The following is a 16,447-nucleotide window of genomic DNA, read 5'->3' as shown; positions in this document are numbered from 1 at the left end:
AAGTTATTTAATCAACAATTAATTTTAAAAAGAATAAGGAATAATGAGAAAGGTTAAAGGAAACACATCAACCCGCTCTGTGGCAGGGAACATCACAAACAGTGTCTCTGCAATGTCAGGGCAGTTCAGTGTCTGTTCCTTGTAAGTCCCAGGCCACCTTCTCAGGCCCTGGCTGTGCTGCAGGGATGCTGTGGGTTGGACACTTGCTCTGGTGGTGGTCACATGCTCTCAGGCTCTAAGTGGTAGGACCCTTCTTCCCAGTGTCGCCACCACCCTGTCGGGGTTACGATCCAAGCCTGGCCTGCAGAGCCTCGTGGCTGAGGCGTCTCCCTGTGCTGGGCCCGCTGCTCAGGGTCCCCCTCGCTCTCCCCAGCTGCTCACCACACCCAGCTCTGGACTGCTCCAGCCCCAGCTCCACCACTCTGTCTCTGCACTGCTGCTGCTCTGCCTCCAGCTCCCTGGGCTGCTTCTTTGGCCCCTCTGCCTCTGGTTGCTGCAGCTCTGCTCCCAGGACAGGTCTGATCTGCAGGCTGCTTCTGGGACTCTGCTCCCAGCACTGACCTGCTTCCTGGGCTGCTTTTCTTGCCCCTCTGGCTCTGGTTGCTGCAGCTCTGCTCCCAGGACAGAGTCTGCTCTCTCTGGGCTGCTTTTCTGGTCCCTCTGGATCTGGCACAGCTCTGCTCCCCAGCTTAGCTTGGGCCTCTGCTTTCTCCTTGGCTCAGCCCCACTCTGTCTGACCCAGGCAAATCCAGCTCACATGGAGGACGGGACCTCCCTGGCCTCCTGACTCCCTGATTAGCCTGCCCACCCTGTCATTCAGGCTGACCTGGAGCTTTGGCCTCTCCCCATTGTTCCTGGGGGCCATTGTTCCTGGGGGCTGTCAGTCTCAGGGTCCTGATTCCCCATCGACCCTTCCCCCTTTTTAGTAGTGGGAGCTAGCAACTAAAACACCCCCACTGAATGTTAGTAAGGGGGCAACAGTCCCCTTACACAGGTGCAGTGAGAGAATGTGGAATAGAAGTGCAGTGAAGTGCCAGGGGAATATCAGCATGGGGGTAGGTGTAGGGGGTGGGTCAGTGCAATGCGGGATGTTGAAGGGAGGTGCAATGGGGTGTCGGGGGTTTAGCATGGTGCTGTGGTAGGCGGGGTGTCGGTGCAGTGGGGGGTTTGTAGGGAGATGCAATGGGGTGTCTCGGCGGGTTCAGTGTGGTGCTGTTGTAGGGGGTGTGTCAGTGGAGTGGGGGGTGTTGGTGTTGGGGGTTCAGAATGGTGCTGTTGTAGTGGGGGTGTCAATGCAAAGAGGGCATTGCAAGTAGGTGGAATGGGGAGTCGAGAGTTCAGAGTGGTGGTGTGGGGGTGCGTCAGTGCATTGAGGGGGTTGTAGTTAGGTGCAGTGGGGTGTCTCAGGAGCGTTCGGCCTAGGGAGGTGTGTGGGGCGGGGGGGGCATTGTCTTTTCTACAGCTTCCGAGCTTGTATCTGTTTTGGAGTGTGATCACCTCCAGATGTAGCTTGTGTCCACAGACGTACTTGCTGTCCCAGTTTCCAACCAATCCCTTATCCCCCTTGTCAGCTGCCTCAGCTTGGCGTGTCCTTGGCTTCCAGCTTGGCCCACTGTCCATTTGTGCTGGGGACAGAACCCTCTAACGGGTACCTGTGCCAGCAGCTCGGCTCTTCCTCCCTCCCTGCTGTGTGCACTAGGCACCCCAGGGGTGCTCTGCGGGCGTGGGGAGAGAGCGGCCCAGACTTTCCCAGCATGCCCTGTTGTCCGCACAGCTCAGCCATGGGTGCCAGGCAGAAGCAGCTCTCTCAAGTGGTGCGTGTCGCAGTTGGGTCGAAGGAGCGTTGCCAGCTGGCTGCTGAAACGCTGTTGTGCTTGTAGCATGGGCAGGCCCGAAAATCTGGCTGATTTTGTGGTCTGGGCAGTAGCCTGGGGCAGCTGACTCTCGGGTGGGAGGCAGGCTGCATGCCCAACGGGTTGGCATAAGCTGTCTGCTCCGCTGAGGCAGGCAGCCCCAGCTGTTTGATTTTAAGACACTCTGCAGTCCTGCCTCTTAAGAAGCTTCCTTGGTGTAAGTCAATTAGAAATGGTGCTGGCTCAGTCATGTCTGCTATTGGGCCCTCTCCCCTGCCCCAGACTTCAGGGAAGGGTGGACTGGGGGGAGTTCCCTCATCACCCCATCCCACAAGGAGCCCTGAAGGGTCCTGCCTTTTGGGGTCTTACCCAGGGCACAGTTAAAGGGGAGGGTGCGCATGTGTGAATCTCTCTCTTGCCCCGTTCAGGCCTGGTGTGCATGGCCTGCATGTGGCTGGAAGGGAGGTTTGGGGGGTGTCACAGGCCACTACCCCCCCCCCCCCCTTAGCACAAGCCCTATCGGGAATCTCCTAGCCAGACGTGCATTGGGCTGCCTTTCTGCTGGGAGGGGAGGCTGCAGACCTACAGGTTCCTTCCCTTCCCTGCGGGAGAGCGTGCAGCCCAGATCTATCTCTTTTAAGGGGAGCCTCTGATTAGCCCCCCCGTCAGTCCCCTCCCCCGTCTGTCCCCTTGCGGGGAGCACACCATGACCTCCCCGTCCTTGCTGGATCTCGTGTGCTCGCCGTTGCCATGGCGAGCATTGTGTCTAAATATTGCAACCAGTTGTCAGGCTGCCTTTCCCTGCCTTCCCCTTCCTGGCTTCCAAAGCGCCCGGCGCTCGCTGGCGGAACGACCCGCTTTGCTGCGGCTTCTGCGTGGGTGCCAAGGGATGGAGGCTGGGGGAAGGAGCCGAACGCTGCCCGGCGAGGCGTCCCCACCTGGGGACAGGCGAACTGGCACGCTTTGGCGGCAGGGGAGGAGCCGGCAGCCGCAGGCTTGGCTTGGCACTCAGCCCCTCCCTTCCCTCCCCTCTCTGCAGCCCGTCCCTTTTAAGGAGCTCCACCCAGGGTCAGGCCAGGGTGGAGCTGTCAGACTATTCACACCTCACAGCCCAGGGCTGGCAGGCTAGACACACCAGCAGCAGGCAGCTCTTTATTCAGAGAGAGACTCCTCTGTGGAGGAGCAGAGCTCTCTGACTGCTTCGCGGTTGTGCATCTCCATGGAAGGCTGAAGGCTTGGGCCTGTGCAGACCCCGACGTGAACGTATATCAATAATAAGGTGCCGCCATTGGCCACATCTCTCCCTTTTTTGTTTTGTTCTTTTTTAATTCCCCTTCCGCGTTCTTCTGTTCACCTGAGAGGCGTGTGGGGAAGAAACTTGGCTGAGGATCTAGGGACCTCGACAGCGTGCTAAGTTGCCAGGTGTACAGGCCGGAGGAGGTGAGGGAGAACGGTGGACCCACCCTGACCGCCAGCCGGCAGAGCCCTGGGTTTTGCAGGGGGACCCCGACTGCACCCACACGGGCTGGTATCCCACCTCCTTTGCCTGCTCCCGGCCGCCAGGAACAGGAGCGTCGTGCAGACCTCGCGCGTGGTGAGGGGCAGCTGTTCGGAGCCCGGCTCAGGAGCATGATCCTCCCCGCAGACAGCATGAGCGCCGTGCAGTACCGGAGGAGCCCACCGCGTGCCGGCTGGGCGGTAAGTGGCTGGCTGCTTCTCTGGTGGGGAGCTGGGATGCTCCCCTTGGGGCAGGCTGCAATGCTGGGGTGGCATTTTCCACTCTTGTACTCCAGGGCTGCATGGCGTAGGCGAGCTACTTTCTGGGGGGGTCAGGATATCTCCCCAAGCCCTCACGGGGTACATCCCCGATCCTGCCCTTCTCCTTTTTAACAGCCGTTCTCACCCCCCAATTCACACATGCACCAGTCCTGGGCATGGCCCCAGTTCCCCCTCCCCCACTCTGCCATAGCAGCCCTGGAGAGGAGGGGGCACCCACTGGGCCTTAAAGCCATGGGATGGTTGCTCAGCCCTGGAGGGCTCTGAGTCCCCGGTCCCCTTTGGACTCCGAGGGCGGGCGGGTGTGTGCAGAGAGGGGGATGGGTGTGTGCCTGTCTCCTCCCCCAAAGCCGGTGCATGGGAGGCCAAAGCAGAAAGAGCTCCAGCGGGCTGCAAGGCCAGAGGCAGCAGGGTGCACTGCCCCTTTAAGAGGGGGCTGGGACATGGGGAACCTTTAAGGAGCAGATGGGAGAACAATTTGTGGCGTGTGCACTGCCCCTTTAAGGAGGGGAGGAGGAGGAAGGTGTGCCGCACCCACTCGCCTCCCCTGCTCTTTAAGAGCCTGATGCCCTCAGCCGACACTGGGTGGCAGCAGCAGGAGGGAGGACTGGCGGGGAGAAGGGGTGTTTGGGCTGTATTCCAGGTTTCGTTATGGTCCAGGATATGCACACACCTCCCTCTGCGGGGGTCCCCCAGTGTGGATGGGAGGTTTGCCTCACGTGGTTATTGTTGCATTCAACATCACGCAGTGGGGGATCTGCTCCCCCTCAGGGTGCTGCCAGTGCCCCTTTGTCTCTTTTCCTTTCCCTTGCCCTCTCCTCTGTTTTCCCCTCTGCATTTTCTTCCCTGCAGCAGCTTCCAGCTCCCACCTCTGGAGGGCACCATTCCCCCCACCCCCATTTTCTGTTCCATCTGGCAGTGGAATAGTGAATATTAACGTAGAAGTGTTGTCATTAGGCCTTAAAGATGACACCCCAGTGAGATTAGTAGGGGGCAGGGCTGTTCACCCCTCGGAGTTATTGTTTAAGGCTGTCTGCAGACTCAGGCAGACCTTGTGCCTTTACTTTACATTTGGGCCCCATTTTATTTCTGCAGCCAGGAGGGCTAGAAACATACTTTAAATGAATGCCACAATTCTGCACAGCCTGAATATGCGTCATGCGGGCCACACCAATACTTCATGAGGGCTGGATCTAGCCTGCGGGGCTGCATGTTGGTTGCCCCTGGTGTAGAAAGAGTCAGGGACCTCCCTGCTGCTAAAGCCCTTGGGAAGGAGGGGATAAAAGAGTGTTTCTTTCTCCTGAGTGATGCCTCTAACTGCTCCCAAGAAGCCCTTCTCCGTGCTGCCCCCCAGCTAGACAGGCCAGTCTGGGGAGCCCTGGGAAGGGCCCCACTGGGAGGATACACAAGCAATGCTGGGCTGTTATGTCCCGTCTGTTCTCACTTGTGAGATCATTGAGGATGAGGACAAGGCGAGTGGGATGATCTGGGGTGCCCCTCTGGGACTGGCCATGTGTGAAGTCTTCCGACTTCAGATCTCTCCTCCGCACCAGAGCCCTTCTGGGCTCCGCACTGAGTCCCCAGCTCCCCCAGAAGCCATCCCCAGCTGCTTTGAGTCCAAAAGAAAGTGTGTCCTTGGCTATGATTTGGTCAAGGACGGGACTGGGGTCTCTCTCCCCTGGTCACGAGAGTTTGTCCTGTTCTGGTTAGGAGGGGCGGAGATCCATCACCAGCTGGTGGGAAATGGGGCCAGGTGTTCCCAGCTGGCAGCAGTGGTGGAGCCCAGGTGGGTGCAGGTGGATCTCTGCCTGCCCCTGGGGCAGTGCTGTCTCTCTAGGCCAGAACTTCAGCCAGGGTTGGTATATGGGAAGGCTGAACTGTCTGTGTGCTGGGGAGACATGGAGGGCTCAAGGCTCCAGCGTTGTCACTGAAAGCCTGCCAGGCCTTTCCCATGCCCTCTCCCCAGTTTATCACCTGGCGAGCGCCAGGAAAGCTGAGCCTGCTGTGGAGCCGAATGGTTGGTCAGTGCAAAGTTGTTCCCCAAGGCAGAATCCTGAGCCCTTTGCAGTCTCGGAGCTACTCCTAATGCTGAATGTCATCCCAATGTGGCCTCCACAGCTTCTCCACCAGAACTCGGCCAGCACCTGATTACATGGAAAGGCAATGTCAGGACAGTGCTAAGAGGACAGGATGAAAATAAACTCGCCTTAAAGCAGTGGGTGCAGCTGTTTAGATACGTTTCTCCCTGCCCCCCTTTGTGTTCATCTCTTCTCTGGGGGCCAGGAGCTTTGCATTCATTAGTAACCAAATCTCCCCATGTTGCCTGCAACCCCTGCTGTTCCAATCTCTCCAGGTTCCCATATGCACTTCCCCCTCCACTTGTGGTGTCCTCTGCAAATCTGGTTATGGCTGAGTCAAGGAAAACCAGACAAAGAAATCCATAGGGATCTTGGGGCTCTGAGTTCAGCTGATCCGAGACCCCTCAAGTGTCTTTGGCTGGGCTACTAAGAACTAGCAGGAAGCTTCAGGGCTTGAGGACGGAGAAGCTTCCTCTGTAGCTAACAGTGCTGCCCTTTAAATGATCATTCCTGGGCCGTCCGAATTCCAAGGCCATTGAGGGGAATGGGGCAGTTCACAGCTCTCAGAGCTATTGTATCAGGCTCTCAGCAGACATAGGGCATGTCCACACTTAAACCACTGCGCTGCTGTAGACACTCCCAGCAGGAAAGATGGAGGTGCTGTCTACACTGGGGTAACTGTGGTGTGGATTTTACACACTGCTGAGTGATGTAGTTGTGCCCACCCAATTTTCTAGTGTAGACCAGGCCTGTGCTAACTCGACTCAAACTAGGTGTAAACTGATTGAACTGTGCCCACATTAGGCGGATGCCTTGGTTAGGCTACACTTGATTAATCAAAAGGAGTACTTCTGGCACCTTAGAGATTAACCAATTTATTTGAGCATAAGCTTTTGTGAGTTACAGCTCACTTCATCGGATGCATAAAGTGGAAAAAGCAGTGAGGATGTTTTATACACACAGTCCATGAAAAAATGGGTGTTTATCACTTCAAAAGGTATCACTTCAAACCCCCCACCCCACTCTCCTGCTGGTAAAAGCCATTTTTTCATGGTCTGTGTGTATAAAACATCCTCACTGCTTTTTCCACTTTATGCATCCGATGAAGTGAGCTATAGCTCATGAAAGCTTATGCTCAAATAAATTGGTTAGTCTCTAAGATGCCACAAGTACTCCTTTTCTTTTTGCGAATACAGACTAACACGGGTGCTACTCTGAAACTTGATTAATCAGTGCAGCCTTTGCTGTCTAGACAAGGCCTTACTTTTGTGCAAACTGAAATTCTGGAACATCAGATGAAAACTTGGCAGAGATACTGGGATGGTCAATCCAACCCCAGAGTTACAAATCCCATCATACTAACCCTAATATGGGGATTTATTCCAGTTTTGCTAACCATAGCTACATAGTGTCTCCCTACATTTCCCCTGCAGTTTCAATTGGATATGGGATTGTAGGGTAATTGCTAGGATCATCTGGGTAGGTTTTACTTAACTCCCTGCCATTGCAGGGGCCTTGGCATTGGTGCACATTGGTCCCTCCTGTTTTCTGCCCATGGGCTGCAGTACTTCGGCTGAATTCTGGGTGTTGGGCTTGACGTGATATACAGTGGGTCAGACTGGATGATCTGACGCGCTCTGTTCTGGCACTTCCTGTCCTGAACTCTTGTGGAATGTTGCTGTTGAACAGTGGCCACGTTTCACTCCAGTGGTGGCTGCATCTCTGTGTGGAAGGGCCCTTGGGGATGAGCACTATAGAAATGTAAGCTTCTGTGGCTTTGAGTGTGATTCCTGAATCTCTGCTGGATACCAGCGAGAGGGAACGTGGGGAATGAGGCTGTTGCAGGCGGTGCGAATCCTATGTCTGATAGGGTCTTTTGGGGTGCAGTATGTTTGTTTGTTTTTTCCCGCTTGGTGCTGTCTGTGTGTGGGGGTTTGTGGGGGAGGAGAAAGGTGATGCTGAAGCAGACTGGAGAGACAATTCCATTCCATGGGCCTCATCTCTTGCTTTAGGAAGGAGCCAGGGCTTTGAAGTGCATGGGTGTGGGACAGTAGGTTTGGCTCTGTGTCAGGTCTGGTGTAGTCTTCTCTGCTGTGCATGGATCCGCCTCCTGTGTCCCTGAGGAAATAGCGAGAACGAGCTAGGAAACTCTCACCTGGGCTGAGCTCGGATACCCCAGCAATGAGCGTGTTATAAATACGCTGCTAGGGTTCTGCAGACTGGATTTCAAGCCCCGCGTTGATGCTCAGGAGCTGTGGTGTGTTTATGCCGAGCCTGTGGAATACTTTGGTGCGAAATGCTGGTCCTCCCAGTGCTGTTAGCCTCCAATATAAAGAGCTTTGCTGTATCTTGGCTTGTAGTTTCCTGGCATCTCCATCTCTGCTGATCCCTGGGATCTGAGAGCGCTCGCAATGTTTCCTCCTTTGGAGCCACTTCTGAATGCAACCCTTCGCTTGGTCCCCATGACCTTTGACCCTTGGTGCTGTGAGTCTGGGATCTCCTTGCTGTGAGGCCCCATTGCCCATCTTGGAAGCTGGGGTGACAGTTAGCCCCACGGTAAGGTCACTGAAGCTGGTTGGAAGGCTGGACTGGGCTGCTAGTTTGCTACCAACTGATGTAGCACGTTTTGTGGGGACCCTTCTAGATGGGTTTTCTATGGGGTCTCTGTATCTTGCCCGTGGGATCAATGTGCTCTGTTGGCTTTGTCCACGCTAAGCGTCTGTGCTCCGAATGTTTGTTGGCTGCCGCATGATATAGTGCGCTGTGAGGCACTGCTAAAAGGGACAGCTGGAGCCCGGCCCCCTGGAATCACAGGGCCACATGGCAATGCACTGAGGCAGCACTTCAGCAGGATGGCATGGTGTTGACCACGCAGGGATTTCCAGACCCTCTTCTTGCCGGGTGAACTCCTGCTCGCAGGACACAAGCCTGGCTGGCAGCCCTTTGCATCGCCCCCCTCTGTACCTCCCGGCTTCTCCATGAGGGAGCGGGTCTGGGGTCTGTTGCTGTTCATTTGCGACTCTGATCGAACATTAAAAGCAGCTCCCCCTCTCACTCATTTGAGGGGCATTGGGCTCCCCGTTCACACTGTCCCGGGGAGGTTGAGGCAGGTTTGTAGGTACTCCTGGAGGTCACCTCCTTCAAAGGAGCCTGATGGGTTCCTAACCTGGGGCTCGAGGACAGGTTCCCAATCCTCCATTTCTGGGGCTGTGGGGACACAGCTTGCTCAGTAGCGGGCAGAGGACTGTTATAATAAGCCTGTGTTGTCTAGGAATTCATAGTTCTGTTCCACAGCCTCCCAGGGCCACGTGCTGTGACTAATGGTAGCAACTGTGATGCTCCAACAGCACAGACTACTACCTGTTGAGCTCATGGAGAACCTCCTTTTGCTGATAATATATAGGGACTATGACACACACTCAGGCAGTTCTGACTGCACCAAACACAGCCTGGCAATTTGGGTCAATAACCAGGGAATGGTATTCCTAAATCAGAGGCCCCCAGGGGAGGGCTGCAGGATTCCTATGCTGCTTTGGAGTCCCCTAGTGGTTAAAGACTGATGATCTCTGGCACATGCATCCCACTTGCTGGTTGAAAGCTACAGCTCCTTGTAGCCCATGGCAACTTCCTGTCTAACCCCTCTCCTGCTGCGCTGAGCCACAGGAGGGGATGGTGCTCGTGGCTAATGATTTCAGAGCTAGCTGACAGAGGCTGCTGTTCCCCGGCTATGCATGCACAGCCATTCTGGCTGGATTTCCAGGTGATTACAAGGAAATGCCAAACCAGCATATCTTCGTTCTTGAACATCCCTTAATCCCCACAGGGATCTGTGCACCACGAGGCAGTGAATAGCTCTGCCTTAACTGGAGAGCACATGCTCTTTTGGGGGCTCAATTCAGCTTCCTTTGACATCCGTGCCCAATCTCCTGTTGACTCAAGTGGTAGCTGGTTGGGGCCCTCACTCCTTTTTTTTTTTTCTTTTTTTCTTCCCCTTCTTTAGGTATGTGGTTTAAAAAAAAAATAAAAAAATCTTCCTTCAATAAACTCCAAAGTGGGGTCTGAACCCTCCTGCTTCAAAGCATAACCATGGGGGCTGGGAGGAAATATCATGTAGGGGCATGTTCTCCCATAACTGTCTCTTGTGGGGGTATCTTGCACATCTCTCTGAAGCATCCATTGGAATGCGTCCGATGAAGTGAGCTGCAGCTCACAAAAGCTTATGCTCAAATACCTTTGTTAGTCTCTAAGGTGCCACAAGTACTCCCCTTCTTTTTGCGAATACAGACTAACACAGCTGCTACTCTGAAACCTGTCAGAGACAGGATACGGGGCTGGGTGGACTCACTGGTCTGATCCAGTCTGGTGCTTCCTATGCTCCTGGTATTCCTGCTAACAGATTAGATGATTTGTAACAAAATAGCTTTAACCATGGATTTCCTTTTAATGGCTGAGGCAGCTGGCTTCAATTTCAACCCATCAGGCACTTTGGAACAGGGCTGGTCAGTTTCACGTTTCGTCTCCAGTCTGTTTCCCTCTGACCGTAGCCCAAAGCTTCAATATTTGGAATCCCAGCCAGGGAATTTTTAAATTCACTCACTGCTTAAGGGGAAAGAAATACCCTTAGAACTGAAACTCACAAAATCCTATCCACATATGTTTGTGTTAAATAAGCTTCCTAAGCGTTAACAGCTCATGCGTACGGGGCCTTGAAAGGCTCTGCTCCTGCCAACTTCCTTTGGCGTAGGTAGGTTTGCTCTGTGCTTAGATTCTGCCTGGGTCGGACAGAACCAGCCTGCCTCTGCGCGTTTGCCCAAGACTCAATCCGTAAATCCTCACACACACGCCCCTTGTCCCCACTACTCTTTGTATATTTCATGCTGCTTCCTCCCAGCCCCTGACCATGCAGAAATACCACAAGACAGGCTGGGCTTGTGAGACTTCCAGCCTGGTTCTGCAGGCCCAAATCATTGGGGGCGTCTCTGGATCCTTTCAATGGTGGCCCCTTGCTGTTCCCACTGAGAGTTGGCCTGCATTGGCCATGTGCTGTCCCTGGTGGCCCAGAGCAGTAATGCCTGATTGACCATAACAGCTTGCTTCCACTCTTGGACCCAGCCCCTGTTCTCTTTAGCTTGGAGGCTGGTGGGGGTGATGCACTGAGCCTCTGGCGGTAGAGGGGGCAGAGAGCAGCATGGGGCAGGTTGCTCAGTGATGTGCAGAGCAGCGTGGGCAGGAAGGAGTTAACAGGGAGGGGACAGGGGGTGCTCTGTGGAATCCTGCCTTGGTGTCTGGTTTTGGAGAAGGGTGTGAAGCAAAAGGCCTGACAGCAACTGTCGTGGATGGTTTTGTCAGAGACACCTGCACTGCACAGAGTGGGACTGACAGGAGAGGCAGGGCTGGCCAGGAGATAAAAGGCTTGGGGATAGGTGGGGGGCCTGGATCAAAGAGAAATCTGTGCTCTGCCTGGCTGGAGGGGCCTGGGTGTGGAAAACAGATGGGAAGGGAAGCAGAGGGATGGCTGAAGGAGGCCATAAATCTCAAGGGGTGTCGGATGGGCTGTGGTGGAGAAGGGCTCTGGGGGTGGATCAGCCAGGCTGTAGACTGTGGGGTGGGTGGCTTGCACCGGGTGGCTTCTAACCCCCCTGGGATTCAAGCCCAGCTCTGTCTATAACTGTTGGGGTGCAGGCAGGGCCTGCAGAGCGCAGCTAATCCCTGGCCTGGCTGACGCCCTGAGCAGAGCCTGGGGCTGCACATAGCCGGTGGGGCTAAGGTGGCTGCCACAGGGAGCGGGGAGGGGGAAGGAAGGCAGCCAGGCAGGCTCTCAACAGGATCTCTGTGTGGGTGGCTCCGCTCAGGGAGTGACAGCCGTGGGTTGGGCCCGTCTCGGCTTGCCTGCCAAGGGAAGGATTTGTTTTGTCACCAGGCTGGCTGCAAGGGCTTGGGCCGCAGCCAGGCAGCACATCAGAGCCAGCCAGGACAGTGCACCTATCCAGAGCAGCGGCCTATATGGCGAGGGTCCTGGGCGCGCGGAGATGACTGGGGGAGGGCAGTTCATGCACATGAGGTCAGGGCTGGGTTAGGGTGTGAGTCTGACCATCTCCTCCCAGCATGCCCCCCACCCCCTGTTTGGGATCTGAGGAGAGGGTTGCGTCTGAGCCCCTGGCTTCCCCAGCTATGCCTCTCCCAGCCACGCCGGCAGCCTTTTGCAAGCATCCTGCAAAGGCTCCTGCTCCTCCCCCTACTTGGGCATCAGCCGCCAGCGCTCCTGGGCTCCATGCCAGGTGGTGCCAACTTCTGCTGCCACTGAGTCCCTGCTGCTTCCTAGTGCTCAGCCAAGCTGGGGGTAAAACCGGCTCCATCCTGGGCTCCCAGTCCAGCCTCCTGGCTGCAGACCTCTTCTTCCCTGGGACAATGACCTCCCCTCACAACCCAGCCACCTTCTGGTGCAACTCACCCCTGTGCCTGAAGGGTTAATGTGCCTGAGGTTAACCCTCTCCCAGATCCCTGGCATCCTCTCCCAGTCCCCATCCTGCTGGCCAAGGGCTGGGTGGGATTCTCTTGTGTTCCTCAGCAGCCTGGAAAGCGATAGGGAATGTGCCCCCAAGGAGATGCTCAGCACAGCTTTGCCTAGATAGTGAACTCCTACCTCTGCCCATTCCCCTCTTGCCAACTGGACCCACCCACTATGGAGGACATCTCTGTGCCACGTAGCCAGGCTGTGGTGCCCCCTCACAGCCCCAGAGGAGTGCAGTGCTGACTTCCCCACTGAATCTTGTGGGGGAGAGGTATGGGCACCCCCTAGTGAGCAGGGAGGGGATATCGCTGCTCACCCCCTGCTCTTGTATCTCCTGTGGGAGGGGCAGCTGGTGCCCCCCTCACAGGAGTCCAATTGGCCTGGGCGGGAGCCCTCGTCCTCTCTCATAGCAGCACCCCCTCGCAGCCAGGGATGGGCAAATGTTCTGCAAGCTCCATGAGGGTCATCTCCTTGGGGGCTGCGGGCTGACCCCACCTGGCCCATCTCTTGGGCCTGCAGGGACAATAAACCGACCCAGCGCTCTCCCCAGCCGCCTCTCTTGGTCCATGCGCAGGCTGCAGGCCCCAGCTGGTTCGTCTTGTACTCGAAGCCAGTGTGCCCAGCCTGGGGACGCTGTGGCTGCCTTGCTAACGATCAGAAGGGGGTGGCAACCCTGGTCTGTCGGGGGGCCCCTTTGGAAGCTGACAAGTAAATGTTTATGGGAGCCTCAGAATAGAGCCCAGGGTTCTGAGCCCAGCTCCACCTTGGTCCACCCAGGAACCCCCTGATTGCTGCCAGGGGGCAGCTGAGTACCCCACTACTTCACCCATGCTGCTCTGGGCTGTGATTGGCCGTGTCTTTTAACCTTTGGGCTGGGGACGGGATTCCCCCCCCCTCCCCCCCCCCCCCGCAGCGCTAAGGTGTAACCACAGGGCCAAAAAGGTGGGTGGCTTGGCGGGGCTGGGAGGGAAGAGTTGGATCTGCCCCAGTGACCTCTGGCCATTCTGCAGGGGCATGGAGTTTGGACATATGAGCTGCTCCCTGGGCGCACAGCCGTGATCTAGTTCTCATAGCAACCCGCAGGCCTGTTCCATGCCTTGGGGGTGTGCTGGGGGGTGCTTTTTGTTCCTTCTCTCCCTCCCACTCCCTCCCCATCCCCCAGTGGAGGCTCAGCATGCGTGAGCTCCATCTGCTGCCTCTCCCCAGCCCAGGCCCTGCACTGGAGCACAGTGCCCTGGGCGGGCTGGCATCCAGAGCCAGTGGGGCAGGGGTCTGGCTGCATAGGAGTGGGGCTGGTGTTTGTATGACGCAGGACTCCCCCTGCCCGCCATTGCCCCGAAGGTGCACACACAGCCATCTCCCCCTTGCTCGAGACCTGCACTACAGTCTGAGGTGGTGGGTCAGTGCCCTGGCTTTCTACCTTCAGAGATCAAGGCTCACATCCTCGCTGAGGTCCTGCATGAGATCCACCATGGTAGCCTCATCACAGTCCCTGCAAAGCCATTCTGCAGGTTGGCCCCCTTCCCCAGTTCTGATCCAGGGGCTTGGGTGTGGAATGGCAGTCGTGCTGGTCTGGAGTGAGCTGCGTAGGGGTCAGGACTGGACCTGCACTCATAACCAGCAAGTCTAGATCAAGTAGCAGCAAAGAGCGAGGTGTGGGGAGCCCAGGACTCCTAGGTGCGGGGCTGTGGGTTGGTTGATGGGCAGCAGAGAGCTGTGTGCGGGGAGCCCAGGGCAACCGGGGTGAGATGGGAGTGGGGGCTGTGGGTTGGGATTGAGGGGCAGCCGACAGCAGTGTTAGGCGAAGAAGCACAGGACTGGACTAGTAAGGTGTGATACAGGTTAGGACTAAGGTTCATTAGGAGACCTTTCACATTCTTAAGGCCCAGCAATGCAGGTACCAGCCTGCAATGAGATGAACCACGCCAGCTGCACTCACGGCACAGAAATGCCCTGATCAGGATGCTTCTGGGGCTCTGCTAGCATCATACCATGTTAGCCGTGGAAATCTACTAGCAGGCCCTGGTCTTCAGTAGCCTCTTTCTGGCTCAGAGCCAGGGCACCCAGCTCTTCGGGCAAGCTTGCAGCACCTGACCTGGGTCAGGCAGAGAATACGTTCCCCTGGCTACTGTCAGGGCTGGTTCAGACTGCACTCGGTTGGGGGGCATTGCTGGGCAAAGGGAAGGGGAGGGGCTGCTCTTTCAAAAGTGAATGCAGCAGTGCTGGTGAAAGGCCCCCGGCTGCCAGCGCTGGAGGCCTCTGTATCCCCAGAAGGGGGACAGGCTCGGGGATGCCGGCTCCTCCCTGCCCACCCTGATCTAGAGGGGAGCTCCATCTCCAGGGTGTCACCATGCCTCTGCTGAGGCTGCCAATAGATTGTGATGTTCAGGGGGAGGCGGGTTAGTACCAATTATTTAATGTTCCCTATGGCATCAAATCTCAGCGCCCCCTTCTTGAGTCACCTCCTCCAAGTCCCGGTGACTCCCTCCTCCCTAGTGTCAAGCCATTCTGTGCCACCTCCCAGCTGAGCGGGGGTTGTCTCCATCTCCCTCCCCCTCCCAGCGTTTCCCTTTCCCGCTTCCCTCTGCTTCTTCCTCTGCCAAAGGGCTGGGAGTGAGTTGCTGGATGGAGGAGCCTTGATCTGTGCCCCACATTACTGCTGCTATCCCAAATCTGTCCATGCTTTGGGGAGGGAGTGCGTCCATCCATACAGAGGATTTACTGAGCGTAATCCCTCTGCCAAGCTTCCCCCCTCACCCCGCCCCTGACCCACTCTCGCTGAACAGGACCAGACGGCACATCAGAAATCAAGGGGAAAGTGTCCTGAGGACTGTGCTTCTGGGATGTCTGCTGTTTTGGGCGGGGCGGGGCTGTGGTTAGGGCCCAAGCTGGAAGCGGGAAGGCCCGGACTGTATTCCCAGATCTGCCCTGGAGTCACTGTGTGACCTTGGCTGGTCAGTCACTCCTCTGTGCCTTGGTAAACTATGTGTGTAAAAGCTGGATGGGGTGTGTCAGTGTGGAGAGGGGCGGGTCAATGAGCGCTTATGGGGAGAGCTCTCCTCCAATGGAAGTGCCGGGTATTTCCATGTCACTGCATAGGGAATCATGGGATTAGATTGCTCTGTGGAAACATTACCTGCATTTCTAGCCGAGGGCCTCAAAGCATTTCCCAAATGTTAATTAAACCTCATGCCACCTCCTGACAGGCAGCTGAGTATCACCTGACCCATGTTGGGGAAACTGAGGCACAGAGTGAGTCACACAGTGACTGAGGCAGGGATAGAACCCAGGAGTCCTGACTCCAAGCTCATCTGCACCAACCAGCAAGTAATACCGCCTCCCTCTCCCCTGCTGGCTTGAACTGGGAGCAGTGTGACTCCACGGATGTGGTGGCTGGGCCTGGGAGCCCTCATCCATGGTGTTACACTCCTTCTTGAATGCTGTCAGTATGTTCCTGCATTCTTTACAGGCTGCCCCAGAGCCTCAGGGCTCTGCGGCCTGATCCTGGAAGGTGCTGAGTATTTCTTCCTGCCATTCAAGTCAGTGGGAGTTGAGAGTGCTCAGCCCTTGAGAGACCAATAGCGAGGTGTCTACAATTTTGCATCCCGTTTTCTATCTTGGGCAGAAGCAGGTAGACCGGGGTGCCATGCCAGTGGGGCTCAGGAGAGTCCCATAGCACAAGATCCTCCATCCCCCTCATTAAAGAGGGTAGCTGGAGTCCAGTTCCCAGGCTACCCTTACCCATGGGCAGCCAGCACTGTGATGACCTAGTGCAATCCTTAGCCCACACATGGCACGTTGGCGTTGCACATTGGCCCCAAGCTGGTGTCAACGAATGTTCCAGTCAGAAGCGACATGTTACTCAGTGTCTCTGCTCCCCGGGTCTCTCTGTCGCTCCCTGTCCTCCCAAGGGGCTGCCCCATCAGCTTGGCATGGCAGGAGATGACATTTCTAACCACCAGGCCTGGGATCAGAAAATCCACTCAGCTTCTCCGCCGTACGGCGAGCTGGGAGCTGCGATCGGCTGCAATGGTGTTGATGATACACGAGGTTGACTAGAATGCAGGCCGCCGTCTTGGCTTTGCCGGGCGAACAGGAATAGCAACTTGTTTGTGTCAGAAGCAGATCTGACTCAAGGAGCGAATGATTCTCTGACGCGAGCTGCCCTTTAAACAAAATCCACACACGTGCTAGCCTTACTCCTGCAGCATTACATAACCCACAGGCTG

General features: G+C 56.3%; 1 protein-coding gene across 3 annotated transcripts in view; it reads left to right on the top strand.

Annotated features, from left to right (window-relative positions):
• Positions 1–16,447, top strand: part of KLF8 (KLF transcription factor 8) — an 89,861-nt gene that overhangs the window by 57,531 nt on the left and 15,883 nt on the right. The window contains exon 1 of one of the 3 annotated variants that reach the window (XM_048863688.2): positions 2,708–3,551. The exons of the other annotated variants lie outside the window; for them this stretch is intronic. Coding sequence (XP_048719645.1) covers positions 3,483–3,551 — 69 coding nt within the window. The 5' untranslated portion in view covers positions 2,708–3,482. Of the gene's footprint in view, positions 1–2,707; positions 3,552–16,447 lie in introns of those variants that run through there. 3 annotated transcript variants of the gene reach the window in all.

The sequence above is a fragment of the Caretta caretta genome, chromosome 9 (genome assembly GCF_965140235.1).
Source record: "Caretta caretta isolate rCarCar2 chromosome 9, rCarCar1.hap1, whole genome shotgun sequence".
In the NCBI taxonomy this organism is placed as follows: Eukaryota; Metazoa; Chordata; order Testudines; family Cheloniidae; genus Caretta; species Caretta caretta.
This window is presented reverse-complemented; position numbering and strand designations above follow the sequence as displayed.